Below are 18908 nucleotides of genomic sequence, written 5' to 3' on the forward strand. Positions count from 1 at the left end.
GGGGTGTCGTGGTGAACAAAATAACAATGGATTAAACCCAGATCTGTGACTGGGGGTGAATGTTTTGCCAATGTGCAACATTCCGTCCATCATCTTGTGTGTTTTGTTTTTAAATTCATCATCAGGCACTCCTTGCCCTTTTATCTTCTTGAATTGTTGTATTTCATCCCTGCTTTCTCCTTGTCAAGGGTTTTCCATCTTTCTCTTCCTTTCGTTCTCCTGATGTATTTTTTTACTCTTTTGTTCTTGGGTCGAAGTCTAAAGACGAAAAACTAGTGCCAGTGTGCCCCACCTGTAACCACCAGATCAAATGAAGCACTGCCTCCAACATTTAGAACATTTGTAAGGTGCATAACAGCCACTTCTGTATCAACCTCAGCAGGCACCACCACATCCAGCTCCAGTACAAATCCTAGACTAGTTCAGCCTCATCAGCCACCACCACACACTCCAGTTATTCATCGACCTCTGCCACCACAACTCTGTCATTGCTCAGATTTGGTAAAAGTTTGCTTAAACTGACAGCAATATAGAGGAAAAATAGCTTCCCGACCCACTGCAAACTACAACGAGTGAATAAGACTACTGTGTGCCATCCAAAGATGGTGCACCCACACGCTCACACATAGAATCCCTGTCAAATAGAAATTCCTGCTCCCACTCCTTAAAAGAGAGGGCATCGAAGCAATTCAACGTAGTGCTAAATATCACTGAGACAGATTGCTTTCTGTTGATCTTTAAGAAGGAATTTTGATTATATGCAGCAGTTCACAAATTGTTACCCAGAGAATTTTCTATAGTGTCTTTATGCAGTAAACCAGTATTCTTACTAAATGTGATGTTTTTGATTGAATACATTTACATTATAATTAATAGTTTCTGATTGCCAACAGGTATGCAGAATCTGTGGGAGCAAAGCACTATCACACTTCAGCCAAACAGAATAAAGGAATTGAAGAACTCTTCCTTGACCTTTGCAAAAGTAGGTAAACGTTGTGTGTTTTAGTTACTTGCTTTTGATTGAAAATCACAAAACCTACCATCCACCAACACCCACGGACAACACTGATGGAGATGAGCTTGTCTGTTCAATGCCTAAATAGAAACAATGATGAAGGACAGCTTGAAAAGCAAGAGGCAACGATTTGGGGAACTTTATATTCACAAAGAAACAGGGTTTTATGTTTACAGGGAATACTTGCGCTCTGCTTAGTTTATGACTACCTGTCTGGTTAACATTCCGTAGTTGGTGGTGCCACAGGAAAAGGGAAACCCTCTGAACCCTCCACAAGGTATTGTAAACAATACCTAGAAATTATGTAAACCATTTCCTATGCACACACAATATCAATTTAAGTACAGAGTATTATGAGCATGCATCCATTTGGTTTAGTCCTAGAAATTAATCTTTCACTTCTTCTTGTGTGAGCAATTTTTGTCTTTTATTGCTCAAGTGATCTTACGCCAGCCGACACGTGTTTAAACGATTTGGGGAACATTTCAGTCCTGTGCATGAAACAGTGACTGTACAATAAGCAGTGGACTTAAATAATTAATTCTCAGAAGAATAGATAGTGGTACAAAGTCTTCTGAGACAAAACATTATCAACATTTGGTGGCGCAAGGGGGCAACCCACACAATTATGCAGATGTTCTCTAAATTTCTAGCGAAATGGAGATGTCATAATCCAGTTAAGGCAGAAATTTGGTGACTGCAGAGAAAGTACCAGGACTGGGGAGGAAAGAATTCATCTGATCAATTTGAGTTGATAAAAATAGAACCTGTGTACATCTGAAATTTGAGATTCCATCGAGATTCCAGTTTAAAACCAAGATTCTTGATTTCTTCTGCGGGTGTATCACATACGCCTTTATCCCAAGACAAACGTGCATGTCCCCCATGACCTTCACAGGCAAAGCCTTGACTTTAATTTGATCCATTGACTGCCCTCCATTCTCAGTTCCCCTCATGCAGGGTTGAAATACTTGAATAATAATGGTTCCAACAAACCCTGATCCCCATTCTAGTTTTAGAAGAATCCGTGGCATTTGTGTACAGATGAAGAACAAATGAGTGAAGCCATAATTTCAACATAAATATTTAAAAGGCAGTGAACAGAGGTGATCAGTCAGCATTTTTAGAAGGGCATGACAGTAACAATGTTACCAGCCTCTCCAATTTAACTACAACAGACCATTTTAGTTGTCATGCTCTCTGAAAAACAGTTATTGAATTCCACAATCTATCTTCCTGAGCCCTACGTGATATAGCAATACAGAGTTAAAACTGCCACTCCTTCAGTGGGGAATAATGCTATGTCCTCTCCTAACATAACCATTTTGGAAAAGTGAGATGAACAAATCTTTTGTGTTGTAAAAGATGGATTAAAAAATATAATTGACCAAATGGTCGAGGTGCAGGTAATTTGAGAGTTGCAGGATATTGCAAAATAAAACAAACCAACGGAAATGTTTAGTCGCCTAAATGACCACCAATCTGCCCATCACCGCATCCGGTTAGGCATGCTATTAAACCTCTTTAAACTGGAAAAATCTCATAGACTTGACTGATTCGGTTCACCACTCCGCCCCTTACACCCCCAACCCCCACCAACACACCCTTATCCTTTTTTTTTTTTTATGGCTTTCCGACTAGTAAATATGCATTTATATTTTCACATTTTTAACTTGACTACATCTATTTTGAATTTTCCTCAGGTCGTTGAATGAGTCGGACGTTATTCTCCTGCACAGATTGGGGAAATACCTTTTTGCTTATACACTAATTAACATTGAATCTAAGTACCATCTGGGCTAAAAGATTGGGGTTAGTAATGTAGGACATTTTACACCAAGGTCAGTTACAATTTATTAGGAAAACAGGGGGAATTCATCAATTTCCTACAGGTAGTAGACCTTATCCAGTTCACCAAAGATAGATTTGACCACCACTTGCAGGTTAGCTGAAAAGGATACTGAATAGAATTTCGACAGTGTTCACAGAATGGGATTGTGTGATTATTTATATTCTAAAGTAATGTCTTTGTGTTGCTCTACCATTAAATATCAATATTAAAAGCACTTAACAAGGGTGTCTTCTGTGTCATTAACTTTTTAATGTGGCTTCATCCTTGGAACACTTTGTAGAAAAATAACATAAAGGGAGATCAGGTAGGGGCACAAGAATGCAAATAAGCGTTTGTCTTTCACTGGTAACTTAATTTCTCTGCATCCATCTTTGGAACCATTAACAAGAATTGGTGAATTATCGAGTTATTTAATGAATTGCTCTAAATCAATATTAATGTCCATTTCAAGAATGCGCAATAAATAAGATACAGCCTCCTATTTTGTTGGGAGTCTCAAGAGACTAAATACCGGATTCGACATTGAGCAGATGTCAAGATAATATAATTTAACCAGATTTCCAGACCTAATTGGTCTAGATATATCTGAATAACGTGAGCTGAGCTTCAGTCATTAGACCAGAATCAATATAGTAAATATTAATCTGCTGCGCAGAATTTATTTTATGTCCTGAACGCTTTATATTTGTCTTATAGCAATTTTGGTAACGGGGCATAGGAATAGTCACTTTTACGTTTTTGTTAGCAGCCCAGCAGTTAAGCTATTATTCTCAAGTAGTAAACTTAAGATTCCAGTTGTTAAGGCTATATTTCGTTTCCATGGTATTGGGAATTACCATTGGGCCCTTATTCTGCTAATTTCTGTCCACGCTAGAATATGAAAAGCATAATTGCATGCACGTAGCACCAACAGCCATTGAGTGTCTTCCATTAGCATTCCTTTGGACTGTTGATAGATAGAGTAAGAGGTGGATTTGCTGAATACCCTCTGAAAAGGTATCACATATAGGTCTCAGGCAAGCTTGAAATTTGTCTTGAAAGTTAGATTTCTTAAAATGTCATTAAACTAAGGAGTAGTAGTCTTTAACGACCCTTATTAATCCAAAAAGGAATTCATCGTATTAGTCAACTTGTTCAAGATCACACCGTTGTTGCCATCAGTATGTTACATAAATCATACTTGTGGCCTACAAATGAGCTGTGCAGTTATCTTGGACTAAAATGAGCAGTAGTGTTATTAATTGATCTAGTTAAGTGTCATACTTCTAAGTCGAAAAACCTACTTTGCTCTAAAGAAAAACATTTCCTGCATGATCTTCTAAGCTTTACAGATATAATTCTTATGTAATCTGTAGTCTCCATATATCAAAAAGTGATGGGGGAAAAGAGTTTAAATAGGAACACACAGAAGACCTTTGGTTGGGTAATAGGAGGAGAGTTCTAAATGGTAGCACAAATACCAATTACCTCTGAAGATATCAAAGCTTGGATTCAAAGAATTCTCACCTTGTTGGAGATTAAAATCATATTACACAAGTCTATCTCACATCTTGTTGGAGTGTAAAGTGTCAGCCAGTCTTTGGCAGACTGTATGGGAGACACTCATTTGTCGTAGGTGAGAACATTGCAACACCTTCTGTGGTCCTGTTGTCCCCTTTCCCCAAGCCCTACCTGTCTACAGTCGCAACCGATGCTAGCATCAACTACCACTTTAGGACAAACCTCATTTTTGTTTGGTGTTCCATCAAAACTTGGCTCTGCTGTTCTCCCTCAGTGTGCTTCTGTGCATTCATTGGCTGTGTTTCCTGGTATTACAACTCTGGATCTGCAACTTTCTGCTGCTAAACCTCCTTCGGATTGTCCTTGTGAAATAGCAGCTGCTCTTAGATAAAGTTTTAAACTGAAACTAAAGTAAGGTAGTCTCAACAGTTTCAATCTCCAATTATGGGGTTTATTTTTTCCCATATTACTCATCCATAGTTAGTGATTTGATGATTTAACATGTCAAGTGAGTTTTGTTAAGTTACTAACTGTTCTCCGGGGATAAATTCCAGCACTGATTGAAGAGCCTTGTTTATTTTTCTTCTTAATGCTTGCTCAAGTTGAAATGTCCCATGTTCCTTAACTCAAAGGAGTGTCTTTAGCTTATAGATTGAGGAGCGGATACAGCTCTTCGTCCAGCAATTTTAGATAATCCGAACCATCAACATGAATGGGAATGGGAACCTCCATTAAGGACAGACAGTTGCTGTTCCGAAGTTATTTTCAAGTCTTTCCAGACAACTTTGCTTCAATAATTGTTTTTTCATTATGCAGCATTGTTTTGGGACTCTCCAGATTATTGTGTTTTGTTCTAAGGTTCCGTCTCAAATCTATTCTGTCCATTCAGGAAGGTGTATCCGTTTCCCTATATCGGAGAAGCAGCAAGGTTAATGGCTTGCTCCTTCTGCTTATTCCCTCTGCATCTGAAAAGTCATTGAATATCTGCAGCGTCCACAGCAGTTAAGCGCTCAGATAATCAGAGAGTAACCTCATGCAGAGTGCACCAGGCAAGTCAGACAGGGTTGTCTCATCCGGTGGAAGAAACTACAGTTTCCTCTGATGATGATGTCCTTTTGTATAGAACCCAGATGGAGCAACACTAAAGAATGAAACTTTTGTATCTGATAGAGACTACTAGCCGCAGATTCCTTAACGTAGAATTACCCCCAGGCGTGAGACTGAATCCGGAAAACTTTTTGCCACAGCATCCATGCCTGCCTGGGGTGGCACTTATGTGACCTTGCTGACGTCCCGTACGCGGACGACGCCTGGACGGAGTCGCATGATGCTGTCCTCCCGGCACGCAGGGGTGCTGTGGCAAAAAGTTTTCCGGATCCAGTCTCACGCCTGGGGATAATTGTACGTTAAGGAATCTGCGGCTAGAATTGTCTCTACCAGATACATCGTTACCTAAGGTAAGTAACTCGTACTTTAAGAGATAATTTCACACATCAGTCTTTTGTGATCTTCACTGTGGTAAGTAATACCAAACTGCTTCTTGTCTCGCAGAAAGGAAAGGGATTCATGTCCAAAAAAGGAATCCTAAAGCCAAAATCACCTACATGGGCAAAAACGAAAACACAGGGCACTCTTATGTAAGACCTTTTGAAGGTGTGCCCGAAGTTAATGAATTTAGATTTGAGCTCCAGGAACCAAGGTGTGAATATGGCATTTTCAATCAATAGAATGATGACTGTGTAGACGTCATCCTTGTGTCTTGAAATAGATGAGGAGATTGCAGATAAGCAGTTACGTTCTAATGACATAAAGGACTTTGCAGACTCTCAATGGGCATTGGATAAATTCAATATGCAGCTGCTGCCTTCTTGGTTTCCGGCATTCTTCCTTTTTGAGACCCTAAAAACAACTACGGTAACAATTAGTGATGTCCCTATGAAACCGAGTTTAATGTACAGTAGCTTGTCTTGGTTTGGTGATGTATTTTGCCACATAATGCTCTTGGACCCAGGAACGAAAAATGAAGCACCTGAATAAGATAAACCTTGATTGGTGAGCTTATCTACCTTAGGTTCCAAAGAAATGCACCTTATTTATTTCCTTTCGTTGTATCCCTTGTCCAATTGCTTGTATGCAAGATGTTCCTGATTTGTACGGTGTAATTTTACACCAAATGAGAGATAGCACCTGGATTGTCAAAGTGTATGGAATGGTCAACAGGGAAGTGTCTGAACAGCAGACAGCCATATTAAACTGTGGCTAAACAAGCTCTGGGTGCTCATCCCTGTAATTTATAGTATGCTGTAATTATTGATGAATATGTGCCACGAGAGTTTGTGTAATCTAGTATAAACTACCAAGTATTATATTTCAAACTTGCATTCTTTCTTTGTGACTAATTTCTGGAGTGCACTGGACAGTAAAAGTCAGCTGAAATGGATATAATATCACATTAGTGGAGAACTTGTGAAGTTGTTTGAGTGTGTTCAGGTCCACCGACTTTGGATGGGTCAGACAGTGTATAAAGTTCTTGTAAATCTGTGTAATACCACTAGGAGCACTGAAATATCTGGAAATGTAGAGTGAGCATGAAGTGCAACTACGGTTGTAATTCAAATATAAAAACCACACAAATTCACTGTCAACTTCACTTAAATTGCTAAGGTAGCAATACAAAATTGCCTTTCTTAGATCTTTTTAACGCTCTTTTAATCTCTTTGACTGAGTCCTTTCAGGGCGCACCATATTGTTTTACATTAAGCCCCTCTTCCAATCCCTCTCTGGGACTCTGGAGAGGTTTATCCATCCTGGAGTAACCAGGGATAATGATAAATGCACTGAAGTTTGCGCCCAGCTTCTCCGATCACATTCACCCAAGCCGTGCAGGTAAGGCACATTTCTCACTTCCGTTTAATGTCTAAGCGGGAGCCTGTGAAGAAATGCATTAGTGTGGTCTCATTCACAGGTCCCCTTTTCCACAGTTACTGTTTAGAGGTAATTGGCTCAGCGGTGCCTCAAAGAATGAGCCACAGTGAAGAAGGGGAGGTTGTATAATGTTTGGCTCTTACTCTAGCAGATATGAGCCAAATTCAAAGGAGTATTTGCCTGTTTCAGGGCCAAACTAAAAATCAAAAAGGTCCTGGCTAGGGCATATGGAAGGAAAAGTGGATTTAACAGGCTCAGGTTAAACCAACTGGTCTGTTCTTTCTACAAGACATGCTCTGACAACATTAGAGTTCGATTAGTGTACAGAGACAAGAGTGACAATGGCATGCACACACACATTATGAACTAACGCACAGGCACCGTACATACATGCATCATACAAGCAGGGCATACATGGGTTCTTGCATATGTATGCATGGATGCACCTGTGTCCACCACCTGTACTGTCCGTGTATGCTTGCTCTGTCATTTCGTTCTCTTTGTGCATATGTGACTATCTGCTCGCTGTGTGTATTTTCTCCGTACATGCATATATATATTTTTTGTGTTGTTGGTCTCTATATTCACCATTGGGAATGCTAGACCTTTTAGCTTTGCTAGTGCTTGTTAATATGTGGCCCTTTTCCCGTCAAACAACTGTTGGGGGATGTGCTTTCCTCCTTGTACTAGTTGAACTCAAGCACTGCAGTTGATATGATTGATCACAATACTCTCTTTAGGTGTCTCACTATAGGACCCTCTTTCCTATTCACCTCTGGTTTAGTCAGCTGTCAACAGCAAATAAGACTGGACAGCGGGTGGCTTGCAGTGGAAACTGTGCGTATCATCTCTTTTTAACAGCTGCCTCTGCTCGCTTTTCGGAAAACCCCAAAACCTATTCCATTAACTGTACTCCCACAACATACATCTTTATCCTTATATCAACAGCAGCACGGTCAGCTTGAACGTCTGAAAGCTGTCCATTCTGTATTACAATACAAATACTTGTTCAAAAATAGAACTGTTCTTCCAATTCAAATGAAACGTTGGAGCATGGACAATTCTTCTACTCTCTCCCATCTTATGACAATTCATCGCACGAGGCCCTTTAAAATGGGGAGAAGCTTGATTACTTTGAGGATTATTTTTTTAAATATCCATTTCATTTATGTATTCATCAACCTACATATGCTGATTGAATATGGATCAAACGGAACAAACACCCCATTCATCAACTGTGCACAACTACAGTGTGAGTGTGATATCGTGACTAATGTTAAATCAGTGATTCCAAGTTAGGATTACTGCAAAGTTCTGAGTTCCATTATTTAGGCTCAGCCTCCCAAACAGAATCACATTATGTCGGGTCTGGGCTTAGTTAAAGCCTAACAGTATCAAAATGTTCACACCATGTCCCCTAGATCGCTGTGTGCTCTTTGTGTCAACCCGTTGACTTATATACCATTCTGCGAATGAGCAGTACTCCATACCCCTCCCCCATTCCAAAACTGGGAGAGCATCTTTGGAGCGCCAGTGCCATGCTCGATCTCTTTTTGCTACTGTACATCCATTACCCACTAGTAACCTATGCCCCTGTGTGGCTGTCCAATCCTGGGAACACACACACAGCAACACCATTTTTGGACCTCTGTCGATTGGGAAGACAACCATTGCTTCTCGCATGTTAAAAATGGATGTACGTTGTTACAACGCATGCTTTTACTACGCATGCCTTTACAACGCAGGATTTACAATGCAAGTCGTTACAACGACTTGCGTTGGGGGGTGCTGGATAGTGAATAGTTTAATTTACTATTCCATCTCCAGTCCCCGTGGATAGTAGAGAAGGTGTTGGATAGTAAATTAAACTATTAACTATCCTGGAGCGCCCCCCAGCGCAATTTGTTGTAATGACTTTCCTGGAAAAACCTGCGTTGTAAAGGCACTGCGTGGTAAAAATTGCGTCGTAAAGGATGTTTCCCGTTAAAAATCATTGGACCACTATCTCTGTAAGATGGGCATTCCCAGATCATACTGGATGAGGTCCTGCTTTCTGGTTTACATCGCAAACAGGAGAGACCCCGGCCACATCTCATTTTCAGTAATTTATTGGGCATAAAGTATATCCTATGGCAATACTTGAAATGAATAAGGCATAGTCAGGTGGGGGAATTACCAGTAGTCTGGCTGCCATTTTCGCTGCAACCCATTCCTTCTCCAGTAGATCTCCCAGATCATGCTTCCATTTCTCCCTGAGGACCACCTAGGGATCTGGTACATTTATTATCAGGGCTTTGTATAGTAGTGAAACTCCCTCATCTGTAATATTTTCCGTAGTGAGCTTAGACTCTTAAGGGGTTGAAGTTCAAGAGGAAGTTCATCCTATCTTTGGAACCTCCAGTGTGTGCCTTAGTTGCAAGTAGACGAAGTATTGTGATTGTCTGAAGCCAAGACATGTTTTCTTGGCTATCTCAATTCTGTTCTAAGCACATAACCCACTTTGCTGTGAAACCTCTGGAAGCCATTTGCTGTGCCATAGTGGTATGTCCCTTGTCGGTTTTCATCCGAACCCATCCATCTCCTCACTGATTGCCATCAATCCAAGGGTATGGCCGTTAAACATCCAATCGTTGATAGGGATCAGTTAGAGAACCCAGTGGTACAGCTGTATGCCCACGAAGCATAGTCCACCAGAAAGGCCAATTTTATGCACTCCTGTGAGCCATTCTTGGAAGGCTTCCTGCACATATGTAGCTAATCTGCGTGGGTTGGGTTGCCGAGAACAATAGCGGGGAGCCCTGTAAGAGTAGGTTTGTAGAATGTTTTGTAATTGGGGGAGAGCTATCATTTTAAATGGGGCCACCCACCCTAGCATGTTTAGTGGGAGCTTACTCCATGCAGACGTGTGGTCCCTAATATGCTGGGTTAGAAGAGCAACTTTCAGGTCTCAACTCTTTTACTAAAGCCTCAATATTGTCATTCGAGGGTTGCCAAAACTTCCCTGCCTTACTTTAAGGATGTTTTTTTAATGTTGAACCGCTTCTCATTGATAGAAACTGTATGCATAATGTGACTGTATGTTAGAGATTTGATTGACTTAAATACATTCTGACTACGAGGCATGTTACCTTTTTGATTACCTTTCTAACAACCGTGTGATCTGGCTCAGGAAAGAGCATTAAAGTCTCCTCTCCCGTCCTAAAGTGATATTTTCGGACGTTGGGGAGAACCGTTATCCTCAGCTATGTGACTGTCAAGATAAACTCCGAACAAACTCTTAAAGACCTAAGCAATTCACGCGCCTACAAATTCCAGCAGTTTTAGTATATTAGCCAAATGTCTTGTTCCCGTAGTGACCTTTATATTGAAAAGCTGCGGTCTAAAGTGTGCTATTCGAATTTTCCTTTTCAGGAATGATTGAAACAGCCCAGGCAGATGAACGAGCTAAAGGCAACGGTTCCAGTCAGTCGGGGACTTCTCGGCGAGGGGTACAGATCATCGACGACGACGCGCAGGTGCAGAGCAGTGGCGGCTGCTGCTCTTCCGGATAACTCTATAAACTGCGGCTCATTGTCCCCCCTTGAAGACTGCCATATTCCAAGTCGCATATTCTTTAACCAGTGGAGTGAAATGAGTTCAAATATTTTAAAATAATCACATAACACAGCGGAGACCTTATGTGCTAAACTAGTGGATTCTGTGACCAGAGAATTGGCGTTTTCTACAGATAATAGAGCAACTACCAATGGCCTTTTTACATTTTTTTTTTTCTTTATTAAGGAATAATATGCATGTAGACAAGACCTACTTAAAAGCTTCATTTATATTCTTTTAAATCAGATCGTTATTATTTAATAACTTATATACGTTATTGTTGGAGTGGTATACGTTTTGCAGCTCTTTGTATTTTGTGGTCTACTAAATTGTATCACTTCTAAAATATAAACAGATTTTTTTTTTAATTAGCAGAGACGTTAAGTACTATTTTTGCAATATTTGCACAGGCCCAGATCCATGAAATACTTTGATAAACTCTATACTCGTCTTGTATGCTGACCTGGTAAAATGCCATTTTTGAATTACATATTAAATATTTGATCTGCCTTTTACTAGTGTGAGTTAGAATAAGTACAGAAGTGTCTTCAACTGTAAATGAATAGCAGTTGGTACAACTACTGTTTTCCGTCACTGGTCAGTACCTACTTGTCTGTTTCACCAAAATACATTCCTTAAACTGAAGTTTGGGGAACTAGGATTCTTCTGTTCACTTGCTCTGTTAATTTAGTGCGTCTCCTTTTTAACTTGCCATTTTCTCCTGTGAAAGCACTTGGAAAGACAGCGATTCTGTTCCAAAACCACACTTCGACCCCAGTTGTATATTTACTAGTTGCCAAGAAATGCGAATGAGCACAGCTATATCTGCTGACACATTTAAATTGTGATGCAAACACCTCTCAAGTCTTTTCACTTTGGATTGTGAGGCACCTCAAGTATTGGCTTTGAACATGGGGTTCTTCACACTTGATAGCCCCTAAAACTCTCTCCATTGAGAATCATTTGTTGCCACTTATTCGTTATAGAATAAAATCTTCCTTTGAAGAAAATGTATGTCTGTATCTTTCAGTCTTGGTATGAAGATATGTAGTCTTAAAGTTCCCATTACCTCCCAAATTCTGAACAGTGGCTGCTTTGAAGATTGTTTTTCCAGTTTTGACTTATTAATCCACTGCAGGCTTGTGTTCAGCTAACTTTTGTTGCAAGATGTACAAGATATTCTAACACCTGGACGCAGTTGAGTGTGAGGTATACACTGTGTGAGCTACTTTATATAGAGCATTTAATTGAAAAGTAAAACAACGTTACGTTTAAGGTAAACAAAAAAAAGTATTGTATACAATTTGATATTTAAAGCTAATTAACAGTGACTGAAATCTTAAAAATGTTCCTGTACATTGGCATTGCTGAATCTGTCCTGCATGAAAGCGGTAAATGTTAAATCAGACTATATTCATTTTACTTTTACTTTTTTCTTTTAACTAGCCTAACATTATGTACTACAAACTGACACATTACCCTTGTCACTGGTTAGTGAACCCATCTAAAACCACTCCTATATTTTTTTTTTTTTTTTTGCAGCCCACATTTTATGCTATGGCTTAATGATTCAGTGGTCCCGCCTATTAGGTAAACACACTGTGCTTCTCTGTTTATGTGCCACACTAACTATAGAAAGGCAAATATTGTGACTGTGTGACAAGGGTCCTCCGCCAATCAAAGGGGAAGATGTCTACAGGGTTCTTGCACATGAAACAGAGTTGAAGACCTTCAGCGGACCCAAGCACCCTCCCTCGGTAGGCAAGGTGGAAGACCTAGCAGATGAGTGCACTTGTTGAAGGTGAAGGCCTATGAAGGGGGCTTCTTGAAGAGGTTGAGGGGAGGCTTGAAACAGACATCTTTATTAGGTATGCGGGTTGGGACGCACAGAACCGAAAAACGGCTTGGTGTGTTTTGTGTTGTGAGACAAACACAGCACATTAGTGTATACAGTTGTGGCTTGGGATGTTGCATTTGTAGTTTAATGTTTCACATCGGAATATCTTCATTGAAACGCCTTGTCAAATGTGACTTTGTTTCAAGTATGTTATAAACCATTTGTTATTTTGGCTGCAGTATTTTATCACATACCCTCTACTTATGGGCCACACATACCCTCTACTTATACCAAGTTTTTCCTATTACGATATCCCTAATGTAAATTAAACGGTTGGTTCTTATACCGCTTTGGGAGGCCGGATATTTATAGCAGCAAAAAAGTAACGTAAAATGTGGTAACATAACATTAAATTCAAAAGTGATTCCATTGAAGTAGTTGTCTTCTCCTCATTATTCGTGTTCATGTGCTAAAAAGCTGTCATATATTTTATTAAACTGCTAATACATTTTAAGGTTAGGCTAGTTCCCTTGCTTTAACGATTGATTGCAGCAAATGTGCTTGAAAATTAAGTGTGCCATTAAATCCGCATAACACTACACACCTATATTTTTTTACTTTAAACTGTCTTTCCTGTACTTTGGGGATTACCTGTTGTGCTCTTATGTCACCATAGGGCCGCTTCAAAGATCTAAGGATAAATAAAGAAACTGGAAAATAAATTATAATATCTCTGGCTAAAAACGGACGTTTTGTCACCAGGCTGCAAGTTCATGTCTTGTAAATGGTGGGTATGGTCTGCTCAGGCTCATTTAGACTGCAAACCTGGCATGTATTTGTACCTAGGAGATGAAGGATTAGTGAAAATTACTGCGTGATTTTGAACTACCATGAGGTCAATATCTGGGTGAATGAGCCTTCTTGATGGCTAGTTGGGGCACACCATCTTTGAATAATAAGACAGTACTAATGTTTTATGGGCTTGGAATAAGGTTTGGTGTGTGGACTGTGTAAATTATGTGTTTACCACTTGATTATCTGTGGACTTGGAAGTAAAAAGTCAGAGCAACCTGCTTATAGAGAATTGTATACAAGTTCTGTTATTATTCTGGATTAACTGTGAGGTTAATCTAGTAGGGGCTGTTGTTAGGGGTGTCGCTTTTTTTTAATCAAGAATGCTATTGATTAGTTTTGTTTGGGTAAATTCCAGTGAGTGGAGAGTTGATGACTGTAGTGTGGCCCTGTTCACTGACCCTCGATTTGCTCCTGTGATGCACAGTGTGAGACCTAGTGTTTTTTTAGAGACTGGGCAATATGCCTGGATTTTCTGCTAGTTTAATCCACAGGGACCTGGTCTTAAAGAGCAGGTTGTTCCAGGTCTGCATGGTAATAATTGCTGGGTAAAGTACAACAACATGGCAGGTTCGTTGGTGTTCTTAGCCTGGGCATCCAGGTAAGGATGGCTCCCTTTGACAACTGACTCGGTTAAACCAATCTCATTGTATCAAACATTGTATATTTTCTTGCCTTCCACTTCAGTGAGGAAAGAGAGGGTGTGCACCAGACATTTGAACTTACTTAGGGCAGGGGTTTTTGCATGTAGGTCAAGCTTGTAGTTTTTTTTTATATTGGGTACACATCTGTCAAGAAGGCAGGGACACAGATTGGGTGGGAGAAGGTCAGGGATGGCTATGATGGAGCTATGGTTCAGACCATCCTGGATATTTGCTATCAAATCACCATACCAAGGCTGTTGAGTTGCTGAGGCTTGTCGGAACATTACACTGCTCCCTGGATGTCCAGTGCTTGCATGCTTCACCCAGGAGGAGATTCCTTGCTTTTTTCAACTGATTGCCTTCTTTGTTCCCTACTGTGAATCACTATCCCCATTGCTCTCCTCGTTCCCATGCCTGTTAGGGTTTGTAGTCTGGGACTTCTCTGTCTGCACTTGTTTTAGCTCCTCCAGTGCTTCAGAGTATTGCAAGTTGTTACTAATGTCCAAGAAGGGGTTGCTTCCCCCACCCTAGATCAAGAGTCTTGCACTCTACTATGAGTTTGCTGCTTTACCCAGTTCTCTGCACAAACTCTGCTCTGCCGGCAGCAGATTTATTTTGAGGTAGCGTGCTCCAACAGCTTCTCGCATGGATCTTTAGAGTTGACTGAGGTTTATGCTCAAGAAGTTGAGGAGGTTGGGAGTCAGGTTGGGAGAAGGGATGATCAAATTTGGCACTTTGAATATGGCTAGTTAAGTGGGACATCAGGGAAGAGGCAGTTGCTACCAAGTCACCACTGGGGAAACTAAAAGTTGATTCTTTGTAACACTCAAAAGCACTAAAGAGAGAAGTCCTCCTCTGCCATTCAGGCTGACACCATCACTTCTTGTCCTGCCCATCGTGCATCAGCGGTAGGATTGCCCCAAGAATTTGGAGACCTTTTGGAGGTTGATGACTCTACCATCGAACCAGCGAGGACTTGCTTGGTGTTCTCTCGGGAGCTGAAGGGCAGTTGGAGAGTTTTAAGGTGTTTGGAGGACATGTGTAGACACGGGTTCTCTGGGTAAACCAGAGGTTTTCAACACTTCACTCTTGATTCCATCACCACTTTCTGAAAAGCTATTTAAATGGTATCAAGGTAGTTGGGCTGATGGCATGGGAGTATGAATGCGACACAGTCTAATATTTTACACCGGTTACATGAATAGTTCACATTGGGTGTGGCTGTGGAAGGGAGGCTGATGTGGGAGACTGGGGTTGGACAGTGGAACTTCCTTTGTGATCTGGATCTGATAGTGACATCTAGCTGCAGATTCCTCATCTTAGAATCCTCGCCAGACCGGATCTGGAAATGTTTTTTAACAGTACCTCTACGCATCAGAAGAGGGCTTTTAGCAATGTTGGCTCTCGAATGTTACGTCAACAGAGTCCATTTAAGCCCTCCCCCGACGCACTGACATCAGTTCCTTCTTTTCCACGTGAGAAACGTGGATCTGCACTGCAGTACCCAGGGCCGTTTTTCGGCCTACTTGACATTGTTTTTCGTTTATTTATTTGAAAAGTTTTATAAAGCGCGAACATGACACTCGCGTGTATCAGAGCGCTGTACACAGAGGTAAAAGCATGAAATAAACTCAGTACAGTTGAGGTCAACATTGTAAAACATCAAGGAGTAAACAATCCTGATCAAGTACCCGGTAGTGGGCCCGCTAGTTAAGTTTCTCATATAGTGCAATACATTTCCTGTAACATTCAGCAAAACAATCATAGAGTGGCTCGTCACCGCATAGTAAAGTAAATGACAAATCGGTAATCGGCCCAAGAAGTATTCTTCTAGTATAGTCCCGGAAAGGGCCCTAGAGTAAAATAACAATTTACCATCCAATCAAAATAAGTAAAGAAATATCTGTTGGGATAAATGTCAAATCTGTCAGCAAGGGGACTTGAAGCAGAGTATGTGATGATGCAGTTAATGTTCTCTCAGAAAAAGCCATTTGGCCTGTTTCTTTTTTATTTTTGTATAAATCTTTTTTTATTTATGGAAATCAAGGCATGACATAAAGAGAAGCCATGTTACACGTACAATGGCAATAGTAGTTACTTTACAAATGGTACTCGAGACATATTGATCACGAAACAATGACAGTTCCCATTGAAACACATTCATATCCCAGTTACATTGTCTTCTCTCGATCTTGGAGGTCCACATATCTCTCCCCTGTGAGTGTTCCTTGGTCCCCAAACTTGCGTCCATTTATTCGGGCACTCCCTGGCTTCGTAAATGGACTTTTTGGTGACCATGCACCAGTCCATATCTCTACCCCAATCCTCGATACTTGGTTGACTCTGAGCCCTCCGCAATCTCGCAATGTTGCGTTTTGCCACCATCCGCCCCAAAGTAACCCATATTCGCTCCTTGGAAGTTAAGTCGGTGGGGCCCCAGACGTTTAGGAGGGCCAGTTTAATGTTACAATCTATCTGTTGACCCAACACTTCTTCCATAAGGTTTGCCACCACCTCCCAATACCAATGGGAAGTCGCACATTGCCAAAATCTGTGAACAAAGGTTCCCTCCTGCCCACACCGCCACGCACAGCAAACCATAAGTGACCCAGACAGATAGGACCTGTGGAGAAGCTTCAGCTATACTAATCTAACCCTTAAAGGGATGGCCACCTCGCGGGTGGAGGCCCCCACCTGCCACTCGTCATCGTCCAAACCCACCATGTCATGGTGCCATTTAGCCCTCAGGTGAGTTAGGTGATCGGCTGTGTTGTTAATCAGTTTTTTGTAAATGAGTGATATGGCTTTCTTCGGCAAGTCGCCATCTAGAACTCCATCCTCAAGTGGGGTGGACTTGGGAAGTTCACTACCTTTGGGGAGAACCGCAAGTAAGGTATGTCTGGTTTGGAGATACCTGAAATGTTCCGGGTGCGCCAGCTCGTATTCCTGCTGCAGCCAAGGAAAAGGGACCACCCCACCTGATTTCCTTAAGTCACCCACCGTGGATATACCTATGAGGTCCCAGCGATCAAAGCCCCTCAAAAGAATCAGTCTGTGCCCTACCAGACACCGCATTTCTAGTAGGGCCAGTCAGGGCAGGCTTAAACGACAGCACATAAAGGGCCCCATCAAAGTTACCTCCCGGGAGGAGCCATCTGTCGTTCTGCAAGGCCAGGTCGCCCTGCTGCCTATACATACACTGGTTAATCGCCGCTAGATGTGATGCCCCATAGTACTTCCGTATGTCTGGAAGTCCAATGCCCCCATCAAACCACCCCAACGTGAGCTTGTGTTGCGCAATACGAGGTGGCTTCCTCTCCCACAGCAGGTCCTGTGTGATACAATTGATTTCTTTAAAGTACGAGGGTGCTACAGGATGCGGAATATTGTGCAGAGCATATACGAACCTGGGAAGGGACATCATTTTGAACAGGGCCGCCCGCCCCAAGAGAGACAACGGAAGCAATTTCCAATGTAGGACGTCTCCTTTAAAAAGCACAGAGGTGGCAGGAGATTGCAATCATAAAATCTGGAGGGATCCTTAGAGACCCAGATCCCCAGTTATTTGAAGCCAACAGTAGCTTCCGCCAGTTGATAACCCCAAGGGAATGAAGGTCCCTTTCTATAGAGGACATATAGCACTAATTTGGTCCAGTTTATAGAATAGCCAGCATATCTACCAAACACGTGGAATATGTCCAGGACCACATTGAGGGAAGCAGCCGGGGATGCCAGATAGAGCAAAATGTCATCTGCATACAGCGATATGCGGTCTTCCCATCCAGATGCCCATTTGAGACCCCTTATGGCGGGGTCATTACGGACCCACATTTCCAGAGGCTCGAGGGCCAGAGCAAAGAGAAGCGAGTACAAGGGTCATCCCTGCCTGGTGCCCCTGCTGAGAATGAAAACAGGAGATTTCCTGTTAACCACTACTTGGGCGAGCGGCTGTTGGTAGAGAAGCCGGACCCAACTTGTGAACTCAGGCCAAAGCCCAATTTGTGAAGGACAGCAAACATATAGGGACACTCGATGGTGTCAAATGCTGAAGCAGCATCAAGGGAGACCACAACAGTGTCTTCTCTAATTGTATCGGCACGGCACAGTACCCCGTGGAGCCTACGGAAGTTGAGGGGAAGTGTTTCTCGCAGAGTATAAACCCCGATTGGTCTGGATGGACCAAGCGGGTAATGACCCCAAGCAGGCGAGAGGCAAGAACCTTAGCCAGGATTTTCGCTTCGCAATTGAGCAACAAGATAGGTCTGTAGGAGGAACATTTATTACTCAGCTTACCCGCTTTGTGAATGACTACGATATTAGCAAGCCTCTGATCCTTGGATAGGATTCCCCCCTCTTACTTTCACGAAACATTTCGGTGAGATCGGGTGCTGTCTCGCCCGCAGTAAGGTTAAACAATTCAATGGGCAAACGGTTAAAGCCTTATGCCTTCCCACCGTGTAAGTCGCAAATGGCTTTCTCGACCTCTGTAGCTGTGATGTCTAGATCGAGTTCCGAACGCTCCTCATCAGTGAGCGAGGGCAATGAAATATCCTGCAAAAGTGAGGAAGCCTCCTCCTCTGTGTGTCGTGTGTGAGACGTATAGAGTGACTGCTAATATTGGTTGAAGGCATTCGCTATGTCCTGCGGGGCAGCGAGGCGGGAGTGGGAGTGAGAGTCTGTCTCTATCTC

The 18908-nt window shown here is 41.8% G+C and overlaps 1 protein-coding gene across 1 annotated transcript in view; it reads left to right on the forward strand.

Annotated features, from left to right (window-relative positions):
* Window positions 1-13157, forward strand: part of RAB21 (RAB21, member RAS oncogene family) — a 160045-nt gene extending 146888 nt beyond the window's left edge. Inside the window, exons 6-7 of the mRNA XM_078678257.1 lie at window positions 894-982; window positions 10704-13157. Coding sequence (XP_078534383.1) covers window positions 894-982; window positions 10704-10843 — 229 coding nt within the window. The 3' untranslated portion in view covers window positions 10844-13157. The remainder of the gene's footprint in view (window positions 1-893; window positions 983-10703) is intronic.
* The last annotated feature ends 5751 nt before the right edge of the window (window positions 13158-18908 follow it).

The sequence above is a fragment of the Lissotriton helveticus genome, chromosome 1_1 (assembly GCF_964261635.1).
Source record: "Lissotriton helveticus chromosome 1_1, aLisHel1.1, whole genome shotgun sequence".
NCBI classification, from domain to species: domain Eukaryota; kingdom Metazoa; phylum Chordata; class Amphibia; order Caudata; family Salamandridae; genus Lissotriton; species Lissotriton helveticus.